Below are 27875 nucleotides of genomic sequence, written 5' to 3' on the forward strand. Positions count from 1 at the left end.
TAACCCTTTTCTATCTGATCTAAGTTCTATTTATACATCGAACTAGGATCGTGGTTTGCAGCCCCACTAACAAGATCGTGGGTGAGCAATAACTGCTCAATAACTGCTTCATACCACTAAATAGATCGTGGGTATAGTGGAGGTCGTGGAGGTCTTTCATGAGTCCACTAACTCCTAGTTCGGTCGAATGTTGAGACCGAACTGCTGGACTTTACCGATCAGCTCTTGCCGATCTGAGAGGAGAGCTTGACTGGTCGGCTTTTACCGAGCTGTAGGCTGAGTCCGAACTCTTTGGTCGTGCCGAACTTTACCGAGCTATAGGCTGAGTCCGAACTCTTTGGTCGTGCCGAACTCTTTGGTGCCGAACAGATACTCTTTCTTGGGCTCTAGGCTGATGGGCCGTCACTGTTATTGGGCTTGCCATTAGGGTTTGGTTCGTACCCCATCACTACCCCCCCGAAAAGCGAAGTGAATCACTTCGGCGAGGTGAGTCACTTCGGCATTCTGGATAATGGTAAGGGGGAGGCTGACGTCAGGGGACGTGCCTTGCGCGTGCCTGCATTAAATGCGACAGTAAAATCCGGCCGTTGAATCCTGAAAAGGTGGGATTCGAAACGGCGCAACGATCTCGAAATCTTTCCCGAATCTGATAAATATGCTCTTTCTTCCTCATTTGAATACCTTTGCTGTTGCGTCTTCTATACTCTCTCTTTCTCGAGAAATTTTCTTCCGCTTTCAAGAGCTTCTTCAGACTTTCTTCACCTTCAAAAAGTAAGAAAAATGTCTTCTTCTTCTTCGGAGTCGGGTAGCGGTAGGAAAGGGGATAAGGGGTCTTCTGGCCGGAAAGAGTCCGGGGATAAGACCGTAGAGTATTTCCATAGTATTTTGAGTAAGGATACTGTGATATCCCTACCCGAAAAATACTTTTTTCCTGGGGGGAAGGCGCTGGTCCCTGACGGTGATCATAGGGCTGACTCCCCGCCGGAGGGGTACGCCACCGTGTACGAGGCCTGCTTAGAATGCGGGCTTCGTTTCCCCCTCCCTTCTGCCTTTATAGATTTACTAGATTTTTTTCAGCTTCCTTTAGGCCAAGTGACTCCGAACTCTTGGAGGCACTTGTCGGCCTTCGCTGCCGAACTCCGTAGGTTAGGAAGGGATTTGTCTTTGAAGGCGATCCTTAAATTCTTTCAGTTTAAGAGGAAGGGGTCTTGGTTTTACTTGATCCCTTTACAGCCCTTTAGGGCCTTTTGTAAAACGAAGTGGCCGAAGTGGCAAAATCGCTTCTTCTACTATGATAGGACCGCGGCTCCTAGTTTTCCCTGGAGAGGGCCGGAGTCCGTTATCCGTCATCCTCGGCCTGAACCGTTGGACGAGCTCGATGGCGAGCTCAACAAGATTCCCATAGTTAGGAAACAATACACGGAGTCTGAGCTCGTCAAGGGCGACGTCGTGTTCGACATCTCGTCTTCGGACGAAGAGGCCGAGGGTGAGGATTTCTCTTTATCTTTATGCTATACTGCTTTAACGAAGAAAATCTGACTTTGCTTTCTTGCTTTTTGGCAGTGTACATGCTGAGTAAGGCTAGCCGCAAATCTTCGGAGTCCAAGGAGCCGGAGAGGCCGAAAACCACCAGCTCGGCGTCTGATGCCGAGAGGACTCCGAAAAGGCAAAAAACCTCTTCGGATCCGAAGAAGCCGGAGTCGACTTCGGCAAAGGGGAAGGGGAAGGCCCAGAAGCCCCCGAGAGCGCCAGAGAAAGATGTGGTCTTGGCGCCTCCTTCGGAACATATCTGTGAGCCGTTTTTATGGCCCACGGACTTCGCCGAGGTGAATTCTCTTCTTGATTTTCTGGCCTTGCTTTTTTCCTGTATTTTTTGTGGCCCCTTTGTTGACTTTTTTCTTTATTCATTTTCAGAGGAACGATATGCTCTCCAAGCTCGTCGCCGTCGAACTCTCCAAAGCGTCCAATGACTATGCTGAGATGCAGAGGAAGTTGGCGGCTGCTTGTCATCGGGCCGAACAGGCGGAGGCTAACTTTGAGAAGGCCAGAGCTGCTAGGATTTCGGCCCAGGATGAAGCTCAGTTTGCCAAAAACCAGCTCGTCATCCAGCGGGAGCAGACGAAACGGAGGGATGCTGCTGCCGTGGTTGCCCAAGGGGAGGCTCTCCGTGTTTACACGGAGAAACTCTTTTTGAGCAGCCAGTTCTCGGCCTTTGTCGGTAGTCTGGTAAGGCTAATTGCCGATAAGGGCGAGCAGGGGGCCGACGTCGTGCTGCCTCTGTACAGCCGAGAGATAGCAGCTCGGCTTCAGAATCTGCCGCTCCTTGAGGAGCTCGCTTCATCTTCGGTCCTGCTTTCTGCAGACCGAGTCCGGAGTTGTCGAGCTGATCGGGACGAGAACCTGGAGGCTATCTTTGCCTCCGTGGGACCCGTTTCACCCGCTTCGACTTACAACGGAGAGGGTGAGGCCGAGCCGCTGGAGCTGGAGGCCGAAGTCGAGCGGGCCGGGCATCCGGAGAAGGAAGCCGATCAGGAGGCGGAGGCGAGGCCGGCAGGAGGCGAGGCCGAGGCTGAGGTAGCTCAGGAGAAAGAAGCTGAACCAGACCAAGGAGCCGGAGACGAAGCTGGCGGAGTATGATTTCGTCTCCCTTCTCTTAGTCTAGTTTCTTCCTTGTAAAATGGCCTTGAAGCCCTCCTAGTGTAAAAATTTTCCTTGTGACTGAAAAATTCTCTACCCTTGTCTTCGTATAGCTTTTCGTACTCGCCTTTATTCCTGTTGTATTTTACTATCTGCTCGGTACAGTTGCCGAACTAATATAGCTGCTTTGTACTCAAGGAGATGGAGATACTTCACTGGAAACGGCTGTACTCTTCGGCTTTAGACGAAGCTGAGAAAAGAGCTATAGCCGATCAGACGAAGAATGACGAGCTTCTGGCTCGTTTAGTGAAGCTGGAGGCCGATAATAAGGACTTAGAGTCCGATAAGAAGGATCTGGAGGCCGAGCTGAATACGACCATTGCTGAGAGGACTGCGTACGAGGATTACATCCGTGTGCGCGGGGGATTGACCATATCAGATGTTCAGAGTCGAGTTGACGAACTGTGGGAGGAATATCATGTATTCCGGAGGAACAATGCGCTGGAGAGCTCGGCTTGCCAACAAGTTGTGAAATCATTACGGCGCTGGGCTTCTCGGTACGACATTGTTCTTTCTCGGCGCCCCTCCATAGAAAGATTCCTTCGGCATATCGTGCCAACAGATGCTCGCACTCCAGATCAAGCCTCTGGTTCCCTTGTTCAAAATCCTACTTCCAGTCAACAACGAACTCCGGAACAGCCGGAAACGTCAAGACGAGAACGGGCTCAGGAGCAACCGGAATCGTCAAGACAGGGACGGACTGAAATTCGCCGAGGAGTTGTGACTATGAGCGAGCAAGATCAGCAGATGATTATTGCAGAGACTCTTCATCGCCGAGGTGTTAGGACTTCTCGGGCTCGGGGAAGAGGCGTTGGGTCGAGGATAGCATCTCGTCGACCTGCTTATTCTTCATCTGCTCGGAACAACCGAACTCGGCTTCCAGAGGATTTTGCAGATAGGTGGCTTAACTTCAGCAACCCTGGACAGTAGAATAGTCCTTTGTAATAGCGTAACGCCATTTTGTAGGGTAGCGGAGTTGTATGCCGAACAAGATTTGAAAAATGAAATTTTGTTTTCGCTTCTAACACTGTATTTACAGCTTAGCGAAAAAATTTCATCGTACTTGTCCTCGGTCTTATGAAGTAAACTTCTTTGACCGGACTTGGTCCTTGGTCTGATGAAATAAACATCTTTGACCGGACTCGTCTTTGGTCTGATGAAATAAACATCTTTGACCGGACTCGTCTTTGGTCTGATGAAATAAACATCTTTGACCGGACTCGTCTTTGGTCTGATGAAATAAACATCTTTGACCGGACTCGTCTTTGGTCTGATGAAATAAACATCTTTGACCGAACTTGGTTTGTGTTCTAATTTGGCAATTTTTGTCGCCGGGATCGAACTTTCCCTTGTCCTAATTCGGCGAGTTTTATCGCGTGGATCGGACTTTCCCAGTTAACCGAAGTGGTCTTATGCAGTAAACCTCTTTGACTAGACGTGGTCGTCCCCGGTCTTATGAGGTAAACTTCTTTGACCGAACTTGGTCGTCCTAATTCGGCGAGGTTTATCGCGTGGATCGGACTTTCCCTCATTGCAGTTCGTTTTAGACGAAGTGCTTGTTAAGCTGAATTGCGGTCTTGTATCCTCCTTGGAAGCTTGGACTCACAATCGTTGGCTTATTGCAGTTCGTTTCAGACGGACTGCTTGTTAAGCTGAATTGTGGTCTTATATCCTCCTTAGAAGCTTGGACTCACAATAGTCTTTAATAATCGATCTAAAAAGGGGATCAGTCTTTAAAGAACGATATACCTTGGTACCATTTGTAAGAGACGACAAGCACATAGAGACAAAACACATAGAGAAAAAATGAAAAAGATGAAAGAAAAAAAACTTTAAACTTTTTATAAAACGACAAGTAAAAGGTACAAGTAAAAAACAAACAAATAAAAACATGTACCCCTATGACCGAACTAGACACAAGACAGACTGACCGGACCTTGTCTCTTACAAGTGGAACTTCTTGAGGTTGGAGACGTGCCATGTTCGGGGTACTTGTTCTCCTGACATGTGAGTCAATTTATAAGACCCTTTGCCGAGGACTTCTGACACCCGATACGGACCCTCCCATGTGGGCTCGAGTTTGCCCAGCTTTTCTGCTCGGCTTACTTCGTTGTTTCTCAAGACGAGATCTCCCACTTGAAATTGAAGCTTTTTCACCCTTTGGTTATAATACCGGGCTACTTGCTCCTTATACTTGGCTGCTTTTATGCACGCCAATTCTCTTCTTTCTTCGGCGAGATCTAGTTCTGCTCTCAGTCCGTCGTCATTCATTTCTGAGGAGAAATTTAGAGTTCGGGGACTGGGTACGCCGATCTCCACCGGAATTACGGCTTCAGTGCCGTACACCAGACTATACGGAGTTTCACCGTTGGAGGTTTTGGGCGTAGTTCGGTAGGACCATAGGACTTGAGGGAGATTTTCTACCCATTGTCCTTTGGCTTGTTCTAACCGAGCTTTTAACCCTTTCACCAGAATCCGGTTCGTTACTTCCGTTTGTCCGTTTGCTTGGGGATGGGAGACCGAAGTGAAACGCTGTTGAATGTTCAGCTCTTGGCACCAATTCTTGAACGTCTTGTCGGTGAACTGAGTCCCATTATCCGAGATGAGGATGTGGGGGTATGCCAAATCGGCACACTATGTTCTTCCAGACGAAGTCCAATGCCTTTGAGCTCGTTATCGTAGCTAATGGTTCAGCCTCCACCCACTTCGTGAAGTAGTCCACGGCAACGATAAGGAATTTCATTTGCCGAGGAGCTTGAGGAAGTGGTCCCACTATGTCTATGCCCCATTGCATGAAAGGCCAAGGGCTTTGCATAGTGTATAGATCGGTCTGCGGCATCCTTGGGACATTTGCATGAATTTGGCACTTCGTACACTTCTTGACGAGCTGCACTGCCTCTTGTACCATGGTTGGCCAATAATATCCCCATCTCAGAACTTTTTTAGCTAAAGCTCTGGCTCCGATGTGGCTACCGCACGATCCTTCATGAACTTCTCTGAGGATGTAGTCCGTCTCTTCTGGTCCTACGCACCGCAATAACGGCTGGAGGTAAGACTTTCTAAAGAGGACTCCTTCATGAAGTTCGTACCGAAGTGCTCGGCATGTGATCTTCCGAGCTTCTCTCTTATCCTCGGGCAATTGTCCTTGATCCAGATACTGCAAGATCGGCGTCATCCAGTTCGGCGAGCTGGATACTGAATGTACCTCGGCTTCATCAATGCTTCGATGCATTAATTCTTCCGCCTTTGAGTTCGGATCTGAGGCCAACTTACTTAAGGTATCTGCTCGGCTATTTTCCGCTCTGGGAATGCGGATTATCCGAAAATAGGAGAAACTTCGGCTGATGCTTTGCGCTTTGTCCAAATACTTCTTCATTCTCTCGTCACGAGCTTCACTTGTACCCAACATGTGATTTACTATGACTTGTGAATCACAATGGACTTTGAGAGATTTGACGAGCAGACTTTGCGCTAACTGGAGTCCGGCCAGGAGGGCTTCGTACTCGGCTTCATTATTAGTAGTGGGGAATAGGAACCGAAGTGAGTAGGTTACCTCGTGTCCGTCGGGAGCGACAAGTAAAATACCAGCTCCACTTCCCATCTTGTTTGAAGCTCCATCTACGAATCCGCTCCAGCAGTCCGGCGGCTCTACTTCGGATTCCAAGGGCTGTGCTAGTTCGGCATTGGCAGAATTCTTCTGTTCGGCAATAACAGGAATTGCTTGATCGAACTTTGCTTCTGCAAGAAAATCTGTCAAGGCTTGTCCCTTGATGGCTTTCCGAGGTAGATATTCAATTGTGTGCTCTCCCAACTCTATAGCCCACTTGGCGATTCTGCCTGATGCTTCTGGTTTGGTCAACACTTGCCGAAGTGGCAGATCAGTTAAGACGCATACCTTGTGAGCATAGAAGTATGGCCGCAGTCTCCTTGCTGCATTTACTAATGCCAGAGCAATCTTTTCCAGAGGTTGATACCTGGTTTCTGGACCTCTTAATGCTCGGCTTGTAAAATAGATGGGAAGCTGCTTTAGGCCTTCTTCTCGTACAAGCACCGCGCTGATGGTTTGATCCGATGCCGCTAAGTATAAGAATATTACTTCGGCTTCGGTTGGAGCAGAGAGAATAGGAAGCTCGGCTAAATAACTTTTGAGCTCGTCAAAGGCCTTTTTCTGCTCGGCTCCCCACTCGAACTTTGGTGCCTTTTTCAACACCTTGAAGAACGGCAGTTGCTTTTCGGCTGCTTGGGAAAGGAATCGATTCAGGGCGGCTAGACATCCGGTTAGCCTTTGCACGTCATGTATGGACTTCGGCATTGCCATGTTCTGAACGATTTGAACTTTTGAGGGGTTTGCCTTGAGTCCGTCCTTTGAAACCCAACAACCCAGAAACTTTCCCGAATCTACCAAAAAGGTACACTTTTGGGGATTAAGTTTGAGGTTGGCTTCCTTGAGCACGTTGAGAGTGGACTTGAGGTTGTGCTCGTACTCCGAAGTGCTTTTGCTTTTGACGACTATATCGTCAACATACACTTCGACCTCCTTTCCAATCAGGTGCCGAAAAAGCTTGTCTACCATCCTTTGATAAGTGGCTCCGGCATTCTTTAAACCGAATGGCATCTTTTTATAAGCGAAAATGCCGAAATCAGTAATGAAGGCCGTTTTTGAGGCGTCAATCTCATCCATTAAAACTTGATGGTATCCTTTGTACAGATCAAGAAAACAAAAAATTTCAAAGCCTATCAAAGCTTCTACTTTTTTATCTATGTTCGGAAGGGGATAGCAATCATTGGGACAGTGCTTATTTAGATCGGTGAAATCTATGCACATCCGCCATCCTCCTTCCTTTTTCTTGATCATGACAGGATTGGCCACCCACGAAGGATAATTCACTTCGAATAACACATCCGCCTTCAATAATTGACGGACTTCGTCATGGATGACTTGACTTCGTTCTGCCGCAAAGAGTCTTTGCTTCTGTTTTATCGGCCGGACTGAAGGATCAATATTTAACCGATGAGTGATTACCTCGGGGGGCACTCCGGTCATGTCCAACGGAGACCATGCAAAGACGTCTTTATACTCCTTGAGGAGCTGGATGGTTTTTTCCCGAAGTAGGGGCGTTCCCGCGAAGCCGATCTTAACCGTTCTGGATGGATCGTCTTCGTACAGCTGAACTGTCATCGAGTTCGGCTCCGGTATGACTTCGGTCATCGCCTCTGACTCCGGCTGCTGTGATTGCTATGCTTGGTGATGCCGATCTGACTGCTCGGCACTTCTAAGCGCAATTTGCAGACATTCCTTTGCTCTCTTTTGGTCACCTCGGATGACCGCTATCCCTCCTTTAGTAGGGATCTTGATGGTGAGGTGATAGGTGGAGCAAACGGCCCGAACTGTGTTGAGCCAGTCTCTTCCCAGGATGACGTTGTACGGGGACCGAGCTTTCACCACGAAAAACTCAATCATCGTACTGGAGCTAGTAGGCGCTTTCCCCACCGTGATCGGAAGGCTGATAATACCTTCAGGGCGGGTGTCCTCCTGGGTGAAGCTCTTCAGGGGAAGCGGAGCCGGACTGAGCCGAGCTGGGTCCACTTCTAGTTTGTCGAAGCACTCTTTAAAAAGAATGCTAACCGACGCTCCTGTATCCACAAACACCCTGTGGATCAGTTTGTTTGCCACTCCGGCTTGGATGACAATGGCGTCTTGGTGAGGAGAGATGGCCGGGACGGGATCAGCAGCCGAGAACGTAATCACTTCGTCCTGCTTCAGCCTTTTATGCGTTGGCTCCTCTCGATTGGAGCCTCTGCGTTCTGACTTTAGGGACGACTTGGTCTTCCCGGCAGGGAGCGCGTCAATAGTCTGGATTACTCCATCATATTGCGGCTCGTCATCGTCTTCGGGATCCGGCTGCCTTTTCGGATCCTGAGGAGCGCAGTTCGTACCACTCTGCTTTTTATTCTTCTTTGGCTGCTTGCTTCGGTATTTTTTCAATGTCCCTGCCTTCACAAGAACATCGATACCTGCAGCCAAGTTTCTGCACTCCTCAGTATCGTGACCGTGGTCTTGATGGTAGGAGCAGTAGCTATCCTGTGGTCGACGCGCGGCAGATTTCGTCATCCGCTTTGGCTTTTCGAATAGGTCAGAGTGCAGTTCGAAAATTTCCGCTCTCGGCTTGTTCAGCGGTACGAACTGAGCGGGCGGCTTCTCGGGATTGAGACGAGGTCCCAATCTGTCTTGCACCGGAGCCCTTTGAATTCTTTCAAATGGAGTCCGGCGAGGATGCCCCTGATCGCTATGATCGGGCTTCCTTCTGTCTCCTCGGGTCGATGAGCTGTCTAACGACCGTTTGCGACGGTCTGCCTCATCGGCCCGGGAGTACTGGTCCGCAATGTCCCACATTTCCTGAGCTGTCTGCGGACCGCACTCAACGAGCTTCCTGTAGAGAGCTCCGGGCAGGATTCCATTTTGGAATGCCGAGATGACAAGCAGATCGTTGAGATCGTCTACTTGCAGGCATTCCTTGTGGAATCTTGTCATAAAGTCGCTGATTTTTTCGTCGCGACCTTGACGAATGGAAAGCAGCTGAGCCGAGGTGATTCGGGCTTCCGCTTTCTGAAAGAACCTCCTGTGGAAGGCATCCATTAGATCTCGGTAAGATCTGATGCTGCCCTGGGGGAGGCTATCGAACCACCTTCTCGCGTTCCCGATGAGCAGCTCGGGAAACAGCTTGCACATGTGGACCTCGTTGAGACCCTGGTTCGCCATGTTATATTGATAGCGCCCCAAGAAATCGTGAGGGTCCACGAGCCCGTCGTAAGTCATCGACGGAGTTCGGTAGTTCTGTGGTAGGGGAGTTCGGGTGATGTCGTCCGAGAACGGAGTCTTCAGTGCTCCGTACACGGCGAATCCGATATCTCGTCGGTATGGAGGAGATTGAGTTCTCCTGTGATTCCGGTACCGAGGAGGAACTGGAATATGTGGGGGACGGGGATTCTTTCTCCTGGGAGATGCGACACTACTGCGGTAGTGACTTTCTTGTGCGGAGGGAGAAGGAGAATCCGCCGTTTTCGTCTCCGGCTGCTTTTGGCTTTTTCGCAGGAAGGTTAAGAATTCCTCCTGCTTCGCCTCCAAAAACTGCTTGACAGCCTCATTCAAATCGGGCTGCTGGGAAGACTCAGTGGGACGATTTTTGGAGCGGCTTGTTCCTTCGCCATGAGAACTGGTGGTGGATTTATCCCTAGGCTGTTTTCCAGACCTGTGGGATGGATTGGCTTCCTCCTGGTTCTCACGGGCAGGAATACGGGTACTCTGCGATCTGGTATGCATTTTTTGGGTGGAAAAAATGGATCAAAAATTCGCTTTATCACAAATTTTGTTCTCTGTTTCCCACAGACGGCGCCAGTGATTGATCCGCGAATTTCTGATGTTAGTAAATGCTGGTAGAGAATGAAGACTACAACACACAGAATTTACGTGGTTCGATTTACTGAAGTAAATCTACGTCCACGGGAAGAAGGGAGGGCAAGATTGTATTGCTTGATCTGGGATTACAGCTTACAACACAGACTTGCTATATGATTTTATCTCTAGAGAGCTTAACCCTTTTCTATCTGATCTAAGTTCTATTTATACATCGAACTAGGATCGTGGTTTGCAGCCCCACTAACAAGATCGTGGGTGAGCAATAACTGCTCAATAACTGCTTCATACCACTAAATAGATCGTGGGTATAGTGGAGGTCGTGGAGGTCTTTCATGAGTCCACTAACTCCTAGTTCGGTCGAATGTTGAGACCGAACTGCTGGACTTTACCGATCAGCTCTTGCCGATCTGAGAGGAGAGCTTGACTGGTCGGCTTTTACCGAGCTGTAGGCTGAGTCCGAACTCTTTGGTCGTGCCGAACTTTACCGAGCTATAGGCTGAGTCCGAACTCTTTGGTCGTGCCGAACTCTTTGGTGCCGAACAGATACTCTTTCTTGGGCTCTAGGCTGATGGGCCGTCACTGTTATTGGGCTTGCCATTAGGGTTTGGTTCGTACCCCATCATTCATCATTTTCAGGGATGGATTTAAAAGGAAAGATTTCATACTTTTGAAGGACGAATGGAGAAGTAGAGTTATTTCCTTATTTTTAGTACTCCCTCCGTCCCTCTATAGTAGATGCATTTGTTTTCGGCACGCTGTTTAAGAAAATTGTTTTGAATGAGATAAGTAAAATGAGAATAAAGTAGAAATGAAAAAGGTTGAGATAGTAAAGTAAGAGAGAGTAAAGTACTTTTTGCCAAAAAATGAAATGACTCAACTATAGTGGGACAACTCAAAAAGGAATACGACTCAGCTACAGAAGGACGGAGGGAGTAAAAAGTACTAACACATTTTCTCGCTCTTACTTTTCTCTCTCTTACTTTATTCTTTCTACTTTCTCTTCTCTTATACTTTATAATCTTTTTGTTTAATACATTACACACCATTTTAATCTCTATGTCGTAAAGAAATGCATCCATTACTATGGAACGGAAAGAGTACTACATTGTAGAGAACAAGTTTTCTAAATTATAAAGTCCATAATTTAAAGGAATGGAATAAAAAGAAATAGTTCAAAAAAGTCTATAAATAATACTCCATGATTTGTATTTTTAGATATTTTTAGATAATGACACGATTATTTACCTTCAATATTTTTTAATCTCTTAATTGTATCATTTTCTTTCTTTGCATTTAAAGTGAACTATATAAATTGTATCTGATCTTTCACTTTCGCACATAAATGATACCTGGTCATTATTTTATATCGTTTTGGTACCAATAAATCACATTTTTGGTACTTGATGCAATTTTCACCCAAAATACCCTCTAAACAAATTCATTTTTCTATTTGTTTCATAAATGATATATGAGCATTGACAAAACTAGTACCAAAAGTGATACCGTATCGCCTTTCTGGTATGTCTTACCAAATTTTGGTATATCAGAATTTTATAGTATACTTAATTTCGATACAGTATATTACAATACCATTATACCACTACATAATATTATAAAAATATTTAATATACTATACATATACATTTAATATGTATAACTATATTCGGTATTCACGGTATATATTGTTCATACGGTATACTTTGACATCGGTATATGGATGGTATATTATAAGTTAAGCTATGTACCAAAATTTTGGTATGACACGGTTTCCGCGGTATATGAAATTTCACTCATTTATCATATAGAAATCTTTCAGTAAAATATCATATCATATCGAAAAATCGTGGTGTACCAAAAATTTGATACTCCGTATTTTTTCATAACGATAAATCTTGTATATTATTATTTTGGTATTTATAAACACACCTAAGCTTATCATAGATAAAAAGGGTAAAATAAATTAATTTTCAAATTTACTCTAAATCCAAATCTCAAATGCATTATGCTTGCAAGTCCTAGTCACAAGTGCATTATGCATGCTAGATTCAGAATAGGAAACTAGGACAAAATATTAATAAAATATATACTCCATCCGTCCCAAAAAAGTATGTATTTTTTCTTATTTCGATCATTTCACAAGAGTATTTATTTTCTAATTTTGGAAAGTATTTTTCAGTCTATTGAGGTGAGATCCCATTTTAAACTAACAATATTTCAACTAATTTTTTTACTTTATCAATTATGCATTAAAAAAGTATATGAATTAAATAAATGAAAGATAGAAAAAAAAATGAAGAAATATAAGAAAGATAAAATACATAAAATGGGAAAGGAGAGACAAATCAAATAAATGTACAAAAATTTACCGAAATATTCTTAAAAAATAAATGGGGAATTTGACGAAAAAAAATTCAAAAATAAATGAGATTGTGTTTTAGTTAAGAAACCAGTGCTACCATTTAAATTTGTGAAATAGAGGTCGTAACGTGACATTTGCACAACTGACGCTAGCTTGTGTTGGTGAGTTTTGGTCAAATTTTAGTTTGTTTTATGAAGTACTTTCTCCGTCTCATAATAGGTGTCACACTTTCCTTTTTAGTTTATCCCACAAAAGATGTCACATTTTCTTTTTTGCAAAAAGTTCTATTCACATTAATATAAATATATTATTTTCTCTTTCCACTTAACACACAAAACAATACCTCCTGAAATCCCGTGCCAATCTCAAAGTGTGACATCTACTATGTGACGTAGGGAGTATAAAACTGAAACATCAAATCATGGAATTTCATTTTTTTTCTAATTGTTTCTTTTTTATATAAAATACCGTAGTTTGATAAAATTTATAACTATATTTTTTATTAAAATAAAAAGAGAAAAAGAGAAATAAAAAAACTTATTTTAATGAAACATGACATTTTGAATGCTAGTACCATTTAAAGATGACATTTTGTACTATGTTATTGAGACAATTGAGAAAAATTAAAATTTCATGATTTCGTATTCCAATTTTAAACTTCTCAAGATAAACCAAAATTTGACCAATATTCATGATTTAAATGACTATTAAGTCTAATAGTGATAGATCTTATTTTGTTAGAATGAACTTTAAAATATGCAGTCAGCCGAGCGCCCCTCTTCACCACCACCACCTCCTCCTCCTCGGTCACCAGTGTCGCCTCTCCCACCCAAATCAAACATGAGGAATACTACTCAATAATCTATACTCCTAGCTTTGCTTCGGTTAAAATTTGCTTGACGAGTTCAATAACCAAAAAGAACTTGTTTTAATTTTTTGGATATATAATAAACTATTAAATCCACATCGTCTTAAAAATAATAAAATATCGAAGAGCCAAACACGTACAGATCAAAATTTGGCTATTTAGCACAGTTACACCAATTATTCATGCATTAATCTCAAGAATCTATGAAACCTTAATTAAAATCATAATACCGTCACTGCTCTTGCTTTGATTTCTAAATTCTAATAGTATAACATTTTCATGAATATAATTTGTCCTGAAGTTAATATTTTTGTTAGCTACAATCAGAATGAAATGTTAGCCATTCCTTTTACAGAACATACATTTATTGAGGAACATTGAAAAACATGAAACAATGACGACATCAATTTAGTTTCTACAATTTTATGGACAAGCAAATAATACGAGCACCTGAGATCAGTTGCTCTACACTAGAATTAAACTGCTCATGCATTGCTTAGCCAATAAGCTTTTTTAATCACCTCATTTATTACTACTACTATTATTATCACTATTGTTATTATTGTTACTATATTATTTAGTCTATTAAATGGAAAAATGAATATAAAAAATGTATTGATGAGAAGACAAAAGAATACTAATTGAAGTTAATGAATAAAACACAATTATAATTATAATTAAATGTATTCATGATGATTTGTATGTTGTACAGTACTCCGATAGTACATAATTGCAAACAATAATAGAAATATTCATTTATAAAAACACACTGTAATTGTTAGAAATATAATATGATCACTGGTTCATATATATGTCTATACTATCATCAATTTTCGGCATCCTTTAGAGCATCCGCAGCGGTGAGCAGGACAGCGTTCGTCCGTCCGTGTCAGCAGCACAGCACCGACGTCCGTGCCAGCGAGCAGCGTACGTGGCAGCCTCCCATTGGCCAACGGCATAGCCGTTGGCAATTAATTTTTTTTAAATCAGATTTTAATTAAAAAATCCGATAAAAAAATATTTTCCCACTTCCCAAAAAATTATGTCCGTTTTCTACCCACTTTTAATTTATTTTTCAATTTTTTCCCCAAAAATACACATTTTCATCTATAAATACCCCCACTTCCACATCCAAAAATTCACACCACACTACACAATTCTCATCTAAATTCTCTCATTTCCATTCTCAATTCTCAATCTTTCTTTCACTCTTACTCTTACAACAAAACAATGTCCGGCCACGGCGATCACTCATCCGGCTTCCACGGTTGGAACCCCGATTGGTTCGGTTCACAACTATTTCCTAGTCCGGAAACGGAATATTCGGCCCCTCCTCAAACCCAAGGTTTGCAAGTTCCCGGTGGCTACCGGCCTTACCCGGTCGACGACCAAGATGCCCCTTAAAAGGACAATACGGGTGGACACCCGAGCCATCCGTGCCTAGAGCGGGAGGGAGCCGCCCCTCTCAAACTCCTCCTCTTCCTACTCGCGGTGTCCGCATCCCGTACACTCCTGGGGAGATGGAGCAATTGTTCAAAGCGTTCTTGTCAATCTCCGAAGATCCGGAGGTTGGCACGAACCAATCCGGTGACCATTATTGGTGGCACATCTGTCGCTGGTACAATCAAAACCGGTCGGCTGGAACAATCGAGCGCAACGAGAGTATGGTGCGCAATGCCATATACAGAGCCAACGAAGAAATCTAAAAGTTCCAGGGGTATTATCTCCAGGAAGAGCAGTCGGCGGGGAGCGGCCGGAGCGAGCTTGAAATCATCATTTCCGCCTTGGCGACCTACCAATCCATGAACTACAAGTCGTTCAAGTACCTCAACATTTGGCAGGAGACGCGGTCGCATCCGAAGTATAGGGGAGGCGTAACATCCTCCTCTAGCTCCTCCTCCAAACAGTCGAGGTCGGTATCCCTATCCGACTCCGGCTCCGAAGATGTGGCTAGCCAACTTGCCGGAGCAAACTTGGTAGCCACGACGCCGGCCCGAGCGGTTCCCAACGCCAGCCGCAAGGAAGGAAGAAGGCAACGACCAACCGCCGTCGCGCCGCGACTCCATCTGCCCCCGCTCCCGCTCCCTATGTGCCACCTCAACCCCCCACCAACTCGTTGTGGGGAATTTTGGCCCAACTCAATTTGGCCGATAGGTCAAATATGACCCCCGAGCAACTTCGATCGCATGTGGCGATGATACGGGGTCTCCGAAGAACATTGGGGGTAGAGCCGGATGAATAGTCATCCACGAGGGTAATTTTTATTTTTTAGGTGTTTAATTATGTAATTTTTAATTTTTAGGATTTTAATTATGTAATTTTAAATTTTTAGTATTTTAATTATGTAATTTTAAATTTTTTTGTAATTTGTAATATTATTTCGGGTATTTTCAATACATTTTAATTTTATGGAAATGTTTTTATTTAAATAGAATATTATAATGGTGGGACCCTTGAGCTTGTCCTTACGGAAGAGCACAGAGGTGGGTGTTGTGATTTTGCCTAAGAGCAGGGAGTAAAAGTGGGACCGGGCCCACATCCGTGCTTGTTGGCAAGAGCACGGATGTGGATGATTTACGTAGAATCTTCAGAGTGGGTGTTCAGAGCATCCACAACGCACGCCGCCGGCGTTCCGTGCCGGAGGAATGAAACGGGCGCGCGACGCGTTGCGTACATGCGTTCCGTGCCCTGGCCGTGCCCATGCCGTGCCGTGTGCCGTCGTCGCGAGACGCGGCACCGCCTGCGTCGCCACGCGCTTCGGCGACGTGGGGCGCCCCTGCGTCGTGCGTGACGCCCACTCGCCGTGGGCGTCGTCATTTATGACGCAATAATTTTTTTTTTTAAAAAAAAATCAAATTTATAAAAAAAAATTAAACTTAAAAATATGTAAACGGTAATATTACCGTTTTATATCCGTTTATTCTTTTTCTTTTTTTTTTATTTTTTTTACCCTATAAATACTTCTAATTCATCCTCATTTCACACACAACTACACATCTATTATTCCTAAAATCAACTTCATTTCCTTTCCAATTTTCATCTAACATCTCATCAAAAAATGTCCGGCGACAGCAACTCCGGCGGTGGCGGCTCCGGCGGGTGGGATCTCAACACGTTTACCGATTGGGATACCATGTACAACACACTTGGTGGTTCCGGTTCGTCGACGCCGGGTGGGTACCAACCACCCACTTTCGACGTGGATGCATACGCTCGACCCTCTGCCCCGCGGTATTCGCAGGGATTATCCCAGATTCGGGAGGATTTCCCCGTTGAACGCACTTTGGGAGGAGGCCGAAGCGGGCGAGGAGGAGGCCGAGGCGGTGGAAGCTCCAGGGCGGAGAGGAGGAGGAGGAAGAAGAAGAGGAGGATCTAGGCCGGCATCCGTACAGCAACAACGAAACGATGGCGGTGTACAACGCCTGGATCACCGTCTCGTACGATCCCATCGTCGGGAATCAACAAGCCCACAAGCGCTTCTGGGAAAAGGTCACCGAGATCCACCACCAGATTAAGCCGAAAGGCTCCCGGAAGCGCACATATACAATGCTCCGCTCTCACTTTTGCCGAGTCGACAAACAGGTCAAAAAATTCTGCGGCATCTACTCGACCGAAGCGGCGCACTACCAAAGCGAAGCTTCGGGAGCCGACATTCTGAGGGCGGCTTTGCGCGTCTACAACCAGGACATCGGCAAACAATTCAGATTTGTTGATGTTTGGTAGGCTGTCAAGGACGAGGAACGGTGGGCCGGCGGTGTCCGCTCCAGCTCGGGCTCAACCTCGAAGCGCACGAAACACACGACGAGTGGCCAATAATCGTCTGGTGACACCGGTGAGGGCAGCGGCGGACAAGAGGGTGCACCGCAGGAGTTTGCTGGTACGGCCGGCAATGACGGGGGATCCAGTCGTGCGCGCCGTCGGCCGCAAGGGATGAAGGCGGCGAAGGCCGTGGCGAATCAAGCCAGGCGGGCTCGGGGGGAGGTTCGAACACCCTTATGGCGGTGTACATGACCGCCACAATGACGGACACTTCCCGTTTCTCGCCCTCCCAATACGCGGCCTGGTGGAACGGAATTGTGCATATGACAGCACAACTTGGCCTTCCGACTCCCCCTCCACCTCGACCTCCTTCGGGGGATGATTCGCCGGCGGAGTAGTTTTTTTATTTTCTTTAAATTTGTATTTTAAATTATGCAACATTTAATTTTTTAGGATTTTAATTGTGTGTTTTTTATTTTTTAGAATTTTAAGTTGTAATTTTTTTATATTGTGTGTTTTTTAATGAAGTGTGTTTGTTTTAATTGAATTGGGTTAGAAATAAAAATAAAAAATGAAATTGAATGAATAATAATTTAAGGAACGGTTAAGAAACGGATAAGGAACGGAGTGTTGCAGGTTCCGTTCCTTAATTAAGAATGGAGTTAAAAAGTATAGTGGGGACCGCAAATAGTAATTTAAGGAACGGTTAAGGAACGGTGGGGAATAGCATAGTGGATGCTCTCGTAAGCAAATACTACTGTCGTGGGTGTTCATAAACAAATACTACTGTACTAACTATCTATATCAATATATTTTCGACAGTGAATGCTTTCTTGATGGTTAGATATTGTAGTTTATGGTCCAATGTAGAAGCTAATGGTCCCATGATTGAGAAGTCATTTGTCAATGACAAGGACTAGTAGTTTGCTTTTCATAAAAATTATTAAATTAATCCAAATAGCCTGTACTTCACGTAAGATTTGCTTGAACATTTTAAGTATGGATATCCATTTGTGAGCAATATAATTATATTAATTTGATGATTTTTTTTTTCGCTGACACACTCCATATGTTTGGAAGAGTTTATGTTTTTCGAACATGTTCGAATTTTTTTTATATTTATTAAAGTTCGTGTCATTTTATAATTTTTCATGAAAATGCAGGCCACTTTTCTTGTAGTTATTCAAGTTTGCGCCATTTTGAGAAGTTTCAGGAAAATTTAGCTATTCATTTCGTACTTTTTAAAGTTCTTAAACAGGAGTACATATATATAATGCATCCAAATTTTAAATTTAATTAAATTAAAATATAAATTAATTTTGTTATTAATATATTATTCTTTAGCAACTTTAAAGAATAGTATGAATTTTTACATGATTTCGAGTCGATTCAAAATAATTATATATATATAATAATTTTTTAAAAATCTGTATACTATATTTTATTTAAAATTTTAATATTTTTCTAAATTATTGCTGAATAATTAGCATGTACATATATTTTAAACTAATTACTCCATCAATCCACGATTAATTAAGTCTGTTTGATTTGGCTAGGGATTTAAGAAACATAGTAAAAAGTGGGTTGAGAAAGTTACTGGAATATAGGACTTACTAATTACTCCATATAATAAAATATAAGTGAATTAAGTTAGTGGAATGTGAAATTCATTTTGGCCAAAAGTAGTGAAAAGTAAAGGTGTATTTAATTGTCAACGGATTAAGAAGGAAATTGATATCAATTAATCGTGGACGGATGGAGTAATATTTATAAGTCAATTTTTTTAGTAATCTCTAAAAGTTAAATTATATACTTCCGTCATCCCTGAAAAGTACTATGAACTTTCTAATTTTAGAATAGTTAAACAACATATGTCATTTTATTTACAACTTATACCATTACACTACACTATAGTCTTAACGATATGGGACTCATTGTCCACTAACACTACTTATACTATCATTTATCAATCTCTCTTATTTTATAAATTATACATTAAAACCCAAGCCAAATAAATTTTTTATACTTTTTGGAGACGGATGGATGGAGTTGTACAATTTATGTATATTTATTAGTTAAAATGACTCCAAATTTTGGCATGTAATTTACTACTAGTATAACTAAAATTACAAATATAGAATATGAAATGATGGAACGTTAATTAAGGGATGAGCTTATATTATAACCATATGAAACATGATTTTCTTTTTCTAACTTGAATCAGCCCATGGTACATTAATTTAGTCTGTTAGAGCTCTTGAAGTTAATTTTATCTAAAACTGGATAAAATTTTTTTATAGGATAGCAATTTTAATTGTTATGTTCACACTTCACATCAATATAATTTAATAAATCATTAGATATTTTGGCCGAAACGCAAAACATATTGGTACCATCATGAGTTATGTCTAATGTAGGTTGTGACCCACCCTTGAAAATGAAGTGTTACTCAATTATAATTTGCTCAAAATATCAGAGCATCCGCTACGCATCCCGCGCGCGGCTCGCGTTCTGTCCCGGAAGGACGGTTCCGCCGCGGGACGCGTTGCAACGTTCGTCCCGTCCCGTAGCCCGTCCCCAGCCCGTCCCGTAGCCCGTATCCGCGAGCCAAGGGACGCGCCGGCCCGTCACGCGCCCGGGAGACGTGTCGCGCCCCCGATGCATGCGTGACGCTCACTCGCAGGCCCAATTTTAATAAAAAAGAATTAATTTTCAAACGGTAATATTACCGTTAATTTTTTATTTTCCTTTTTTTAATTTTTTTTACTCTATAAATAATCCTATTTCATACTCATTTCAAACACAAACACACATCTATTCCTCTCAAATCCTCTCTATCACTCCAATTTTCATCTTAAATCAACTCAAACAAATGGATCCTTTTGAGCAAATGCGTCAATTAATGGAACAATCACTTGAAGAAGATCGACGACGAGAGGCGGAGGAAGCCGCGCCACCCCCACGACGCTCCCGGAAGTACATCAATCGGAAGTGGAGTAAGTCGCGCCACTCCAATACGTGCATAATCTTGCACAACATGATTGTCCGAGACGAAGGACCCGATGCGGGAAATTGGTTTGACCCTGAATCCCCCGGAAGCTCAACCGCAAGTAGTCCGCCGCGGAGTGGAGCGCATCCGTCTATACAAGAACGGTTGGCTATTCGGGCAAGGACACGCGACTATAGCGCCCACACCCAACTCCAAGAGGATCTAATTGAGCACATTTGGGAAAACTTTGGCAGAGAAAATTAAATTATGTCATTTTTATTTTTTTAGAATTTTAATTATGTCTTTTTTTCTTTTTTTAAAGTTTAAGTTGTAATGTTGTTTTAATTTTAATGAATTGTATTTGTTTAAATTGAATTGGGTTGGAAAAAAAATACAAAATGAAATTGAATGAATAGTAATTAAGGGACAGAATAAGGGACGATTAAGGGATGGAGCGTTGCAGGTTCCGTCCCTTAGTTAAGGGATGGAGGAAAAAAGGACAGTGAGGCCCTCAAATAGTGGTCAAATAGTAGTTAAGGGACGGTATAGAGACAGCGTAGTGGATGGCCTCACTCTGTACTTGAGTAGTTAGATTTAGGACGTGGATGGTGGAGATTAAAAGACATTTCACATCTTGAAGCAGATGCATAGGGTATTGTATTATTAAACACAAAATTTAATTCTATCTCTTAAATCTTGTCCAACTAGATTTGTATACTACTAGTCCAACTAGATTTGTATACTGATCCAGCTGAATTAGTATATGGATCTATATTAAATCTTATATTCATCCGTATTTTATATCTATATTCATCCATACGAAATCCTGTAAAATTAGTATGCGCAGGATGACTCAGGACAACCACACAATTCAATTAGTACAGTCGTATAATACAATCAACACAACCATACAATTCCATCAGTACAACGTCATATCAACAACATATAGTATATTAGAAATTCAATAAACATATATTAACCCTTGCGACTAGACGAAGACTTGTAACTAGGAGTTTATCTTTTGGTTGTATTGTATACTTAAATAAACATATATTAAGCCTTGCGACTAGACGAAGACTTGTAACTAGGAGTTTATCTTTTGGTTGTATTGTATACTTAGGGGTTGTACGATTTGGATGATTGTATCTGGGATTAAGCATGTAATGTGTCAAATCTATAAGGCGAACGAGAATTTCACAACGTTTGAAAATATCTGTTAACTAATTAAAATATTGGCAGAGGACATCATCTTTTTTTATACGATAAAAAAATAGAATACGAACACGCAGAAGTAATATATGTGGATCAAGTCAAGGTTGACAATTATTGACACAACACGAATCTGTATGAAATTAATAGACTTGATTTAATCCTTATTGGGTTCATTTCTTTATTGGTTTGACCTGATAATTTTCGGCTTGAGTTCATCCTTATTGGGTGTCGTTTCAACCCATATTATAGCGTGTAGTTAACGGGTGTGGTTTAGGGTGCGGGGCGTGTTAAAGTTTGAAGGTACAAGATCGGATTCGTATTCGGGTAAACAGTTTCTGTAACAGGTCGAATTCGAGTTAGGACTTATTGGGATGGGTTGTTATCATGTTGACCCGATAACGATCCAACCCCCACGATTTATCACCTCTAGATTAAACATTATTCGGTTCGTGTGTTTATCATTCGAGTTATATTTATGTTTTAGGTTTCTAAAAAAAATATACTTGAATTTAAGTCTTTAAATGGTGTAATATAATCGTGTAAAACATGTTTAAGTCGTTATCATGTTGCTATTGTGTCGTAGATCAATTCATTTAATATCATATTGTTCGCGAGTTCGTGTTGTGTGCAGGTCGTGTTCAGGTTTGAAGGGAATTAAATCACCGACGGCGCAAGTGTAAAAAGTAGGTTGGATGTGGGGTCCGCATACTAAAAGTGGAATAAAACAAATGGTTCTATAAATGGTGGACAAACTAAAATAACAAAATGGTTCTTTAAATGGTGGACGGAGGGAGTACTTCAAATACTTCATATGTCCCATTGAAGATGACTTACTTTCCTTTTCAATTTGTCCCAACTAAGATGACCCATTACTTAAGTGGAAACACATTTATCTCTATTTTATTTCCTTTCTCTTACTTTACTCTCTCCACTTAACATAATCTAGCCAAGTGTATGATGTGTATTAATTAAATAAATTTTTCATTTATCCTAAATTACACTTAATTTTTTAAGTGTCTTAACTTTTTGGAGGAGTTTCAAAGTCTGATATCTAGATGGTTGATCAATTGAGTCATGAAATATCTCATTGGATGATAACAATCTAGCCAAGTGTATGATGTGTATCCACTTGCACCGTCGGTGATTTAATTCCCTTCAATTCAATTTTAAATTTATGATTTGTTTAGAAAGTTTATCATTTTCTTTTATAGGAAAGTAGGAGACGTGGTTATGCTAACTGTTATATTTCTAGAGTATATTATAGTATTAATTAAATAAAATTTTCATTTATCCTAAATTACACCTAATTTTTTTAAGTGTCTTAACTTGTTGGAGGAGTTTCAAAGTCTTATATCTAGATGGTTGATCAATTGAGTCATGAAGTATCTCGTTGGATGATAATTGTTGCAATCTCAAATGTTCAACGATGGAATTATGCATAAGAGGATATCCCAGAAAATAGATTAAAAACTGCAAATCCCAGCATTTGGTATATGTAATGAAAAAATACCCTATACGTGATGAGGGACGGAGCCAAAAAATTATAATAGGAGGGCTAAAATACTAGTATACAAAGTAAAGGGAGAAAGTAAGTGGAATGTGAGACCCATTTAAACTATTAGTTTTATATTGAATTGTGAGTGTAAAAAGTTGGTCGAATGTGGGGTCCGCATACTAAAGTGGAATAAAGTAAATGGTTCTATAAATGGTGGACGGAGGGGGTACTTCAAATACTTCATCTGTCCCATTGAAGATGACATACTTTCATTTTTAGTTTGTCCCAACTAAGATTACCCATTACTTAAAGTGGAAACACATTTATCTCTATTTTATTTCCTCTCTCTTACTTTACTCTCTCCACTTAATACACAAAAAAAGATGCATAAAATCACATGCCGCCCAAGAAAATGATTATCTTCCTTGGGACAGAGGAAGTATGAGATAACATACAATAAAGAGAATGTTGTTTTTTTATTTTAGGAAATGTCACTTTAGCGATAGTTCGTTTATATTTAGTTCACATTAGCACTTGTCACCATACTCTAACCACACTTAAAATGACACGGATTTTAATTCACAATGGATAAAATAAGAGAGAGCTGGAAAGAAAAAATTATTAAATTATTGTTAGTGGAGAATGAAACCCACTTTATTAGACAGATTTTTTTTTAATAGAAATGATCTATTTTTTAGGAATATCTCAAAATAGCAAATACAGTTTGTTCCTAATTGAATATATCCTCAACCTTTATTGTTACATCATGAAAACATAAATACATGTACATGAGCTATAGATAGAGCATTACAATTTACAAAACCGAAGTCAGAGTGAATGAATCGGCATGCTTCGCAGCACAACCGTCTCCACCGTGAGGCCTGGGCCAAACCCGAAAAGCACACCCCAATCGTGCCCCTCGCCGGTGGTGGTCTGCCCGTCCTCAGCGGAGGACTTCCTCATCTCATCCAAAATAATCAGCACAGTCGTGCTAAACACATTCCCATACTCGCTCAGCACGTGCCGTGACAGCCGCAGCTTCTCGGGCTTCAGGCCCATCTCCGCCTCGATCTGATCCACTATCGCAGGCCCACCTGGATGCGCAATCCAGAACAATGAGTTCCAATCCGAAATCCCCAGCGGCCCAAACGCCCTCTTCAGGCTCTCCTCCATATGGGCCGAGATAAGGCCCGGTACATCTCTCAGGAGATGGATCATCAGCCCAGATTCACGCAGGCGCCCCTCGATCCCGCCTTCGCTGCCGGGGACGATTGCCTGCGCCGCTGAGAAGATCTCGAAGAGCGGCTGCTCCGCCCCGGACACCGGGTCGGAGCCCACGATGACGGCGGCGGCGGCGTCCCCGAACAGAGCCTGGCCGATGAGGTTGTCTAAGTGGGCGTCGGTGGGCCCGCGGAAGGAGATGGCGGTGATCTCGGAGCAGACGGCAAGGACCCTGGCGCCGGCGTTGTTCTCGGCGAGGTCCTTGGCAATGCGGAGGGCGGTGCCGCCGCCGTGGCAGCCCTGCTGGTAGAGCATGAGGCGGTTGACGGAGGGGCGGAGGCCGAGGAGCGTGGTGAGGTGGTAGTCGGCGCCGGGCATGTGGACCCCGCTGGTGGTGCAGAAGATGAGGTGGGTGATGCTGGATTTCGGCTGCCCCCATTCCTTGATGGCCTTCTCGGCCGCCTCTTTGCCCAGCCTTGGGACCTCTGCCACCACCATGTCCTGCCGCGCGTCAAGAGACGGCGCGGCGTAGGCGGCGATGTTCGGGTTTCGGTTCAGGAGATCTTCCGTCAAGTGCATGTACCGTTTCTTGATCTTCGAATTCTCGCCTGCACACAAAATCAATACTTGACACAAGCTGACCTGACAGAGTTTTAAGAAATTGTAATAAAAAAAGTTAGTAGAATTTGAGTCTTATTTTTATAATACTCTCTCCGTTTCTCCATAGTTTAGTCATTTTTTTTTATTTTGGAAAGTTCTCTCATAGTTGAGTCATTTCCCTATATAGTAAATTTTTTTTCTTTCTTACTTTTCTCTCTCTTACTTTATTCTCTCTACTTTATTCACTTTTTACTTTATTCTCTCTACTTTTTTCCCTCTCTTACTTTTTTATTTATTTAATTAACACATTCAACATTTATTTCTTAAACTCTGTGTCGAAAAGTTTTGCCGCAACTATGAAGAAACGGAAGGAGTATTAGTTTTATTAATAAAATGTGAGTGTGAATGAATTGGTAAAATGTGTGGTCCACTACGAAAAGTAGTACGGACTAAAAAGGAAACTAGTGACAAGTAGTGGGGGAGTGTAATTCTCACTAGGTAGCCAATACGTGCATGCATGAAATAGGAAATCTTACAAATGCTCTTAAACTTTTGCTTGAGATGGGCCTTATGTTCGCTGTTTGTGACACGGAAGAAGTAGTCAGGAAACGTGCTCTGTTCGACGCAGTTCAACGGCATGGCGGTGCCGATAGCCAACACCATGGCCGGACCATTGGCTCGTTGAGCACGACGGTTCTCCTCCACGTTCACCATTTGAATATTCGGAATAGTGATACTTGCGACCGAGAGAGAAGAAGTAGTGAGTGATAATTAGATATCGATGTACAAAGAATCGATACAGTACGAAATAATTTTATTAAACTCAAAAATACTGTACGAAATGATCCAACACAAAATAGCACCATAAAACTTGAAGAACATACCTTACGGCTTACAGTAAGTATTTTTCTCTCACTTGTACACTAGTTGTGCCAAACACAGTGTGTCTATTTATAGATACATATAATATCGGTGGTGAGTGATCACCGCTTTGGTCTCGATCAAAATACATCATGCCTATCTATAGGCAGTGATCAAATAAACCACTGACGTGTTTTGGCTCTAAATTGCTATTCCAGATCAGTCTAGCTTAATAGCTAGCTTCTACTAGATCTTGTTTATGTCGACCATGTTAGTGATATCGATATCCTTAGGCCATCCACAACGCTGTCTCTATACCGTCTCTTAAACCGTCTCTTAACTACTATTTGAGCACTATTTGAGGGCCCCACTGTCCTTTTTTCCTCCATCTCTTAACTAAGAGACGGAACCTGCAACGCTCCGTCTCTTAACCGTCTCTATACCGTCTCTTAATTACTATTCATTCAATTTAATTTATAATTTTTTTTTAAAACCCAATTCAATTTAAACAAACACACTTTATTAAAATTAAAACAAAAAAAAACACACAAAATAAAAAAAACACACAAAAAAAAAATTAAAAAAAACACAAAATAAAAAAACACACAAAATAAAAAAAAAAACTAATCGGAAGGGCTAATCATCCTCCGGAGGCGGTCGAGGTTGAGGGGGAGTCGGAAGGCCAAGTTGTGCTGCCATATGCACAATTCCGTTCCACCAGGCCGCGAATTGGGAGTGCGAGAAGCGGGACATCTTGAGTTGGGTTATGAAAATTTCAGCGAAAATTTGAGAGAAAATTTAGATGATAGGAAGAATAGATGTGTAGTTGTGTGTAAATGAGGATGGGTTTAGGAGTATTTATAGAGTAAAAAATTTAATAAAAAACAAAAAAATATAAAAAAAAAACAAAAAAACGGTAATAATACCGTTACAAATTTTTTTATTTATTTAAATTCGAATTTTTTTAAAAAAAAAATATTTATTGCGTCAGCACGTGACGACGCCCACTCGCGGGCCGGCGAGTGGGCGTCACGCACGACGCCGGGCTGCGCCACGTCGCCTAGGCGCGTGGCGAGACAGCTCGTCTCGTGGCTCGCCGAGGCGAGACGCGCGACGAGACGCGCGACGAGACGGGACGAGATGGAGGCTGCAACGCGTCTCGCCGGGGTCTCGTCTCGCTGAGACGAGACGCGAGACGCCGGCGAGACCCGTTGTGGATGGTCTTATATATCTATTATTTAATATATTATTGATTTAGTATATCTTTCTTATTTTTTGTCGGATAAGTTAGGGTTATTTTCTTGTTGATTAAGTTAGAATACTTCTATTATAAATATGAGACATTGTTATTCTATTCCATCAATCAATAATCAGAATTATCATATTTTCTATCTTTTACATTTACCTATTTACTTTTTGTGCAAGTTTACCATTCCAAAAATCCCTAGTGAATGATTGTTGGCTTCTCAACGGGAACCTCTCCCTCGAACGAACCAATATCTTCTCCGCGATCTCTCGCAGTTATCCGTCGATACAAGTTTATCCTTAATACAAGTAATATCACCTTATATAACTTCTAGCTCCCGATTTTTCTAAAATAGCTTACTTGTTTAGATTTAGATAAGCCAATTAAATTCAAAACTAGACTGGTTTATCATAAATGCAAACTCAAAACCTAAATCAATATAAAATATTATGGAAACTTAAAACCTTTAGACGGTTAGAATCACCACAGCAATTTCTTAGCATTAAACAATTGAGCCAAATAAAATTACAAATAATAGTACATTAAAGTCTACTAATTAAATTAAGTTTTATAATAAATCGACCTATTTCTATTTAATATAGTTAATTAGGTTTAAAAAATGACAGTCTCTCTCCTCTATCTCTTCTTCACGCGGCGTGTCGACGCCTCCTCCTTCTAAACGCTTCATCTATTCTAAGTGTTAATTTGTAGGCTCCTTATTTAACTAAAAGACAATTAAATCCATTAATCCACTAATTAAATGACACCTTGAAACAATTCATTAAAATAAATTGATTAATTTATCTCATTGACCAAATACACTTAATTAGATTAATTGGCTAATTGACCAAACTAAATTAGGGGCACGTTCAACTTTTCAATAGTATGCATACATAACTTTTATAAGCTTTGCATTTTCAATTTAGATAAATTCACAACAAAATTTATGTAGATGATTGTGCGGACCAATTCAATTCGCGCTTGGTATACATAAAGAACACATTGGTTGAGCATTTTTAATTCACATAATAAAGAATTGAACTGACTAACAACTTCTCCATGTGTCGTGTCTGATTACTCAACTACGAACTTTCTAGCCTATTTCCGAAACTTTAGATCTAACCTTGTTGTGGATGAATTTTATCAAAAAT

General features: G+C 42.0%; 1 protein-coding gene across 1 annotated transcript; it reads right to left on the minus strand.

The window, feature by feature from the left end:
* Positions 1–23537: 23537 nt before the first annotated feature.
* Positions 23538–25520, minus strand: LOC121796009 (chalcone synthase-like). Its single transcript, XM_042194699.1, has 2 exons — positions 25154–25520; positions 23538–24625 (listed from the first exon to the last, which is right to left on the minus strand). The coding sequence occupies exons 1-2, from the start codon at positions 25329–25331 to the stop codon at positions 23625–23627; spliced, it is 1179 nt and encodes a 392-aa protein (XP_042050633.1). The 5' UTR covers positions 25332–25520; the 3' UTR covers positions 23538–23624.
* Between the last annotated feature and the right edge of the window lie 2355 nt (positions 25521–27875).

The sequence above is a fragment of the Salvia splendens genome, chromosome 3 (genome assembly GCF_004379255.2).
Source record: "Salvia splendens isolate huo1 chromosome 3, SspV2, whole genome shotgun sequence".
Taxonomy (NCBI): Eukaryota; Viridiplantae; Streptophyta; class Magnoliopsida; order Lamiales; family Lamiaceae; genus Salvia; species Salvia splendens.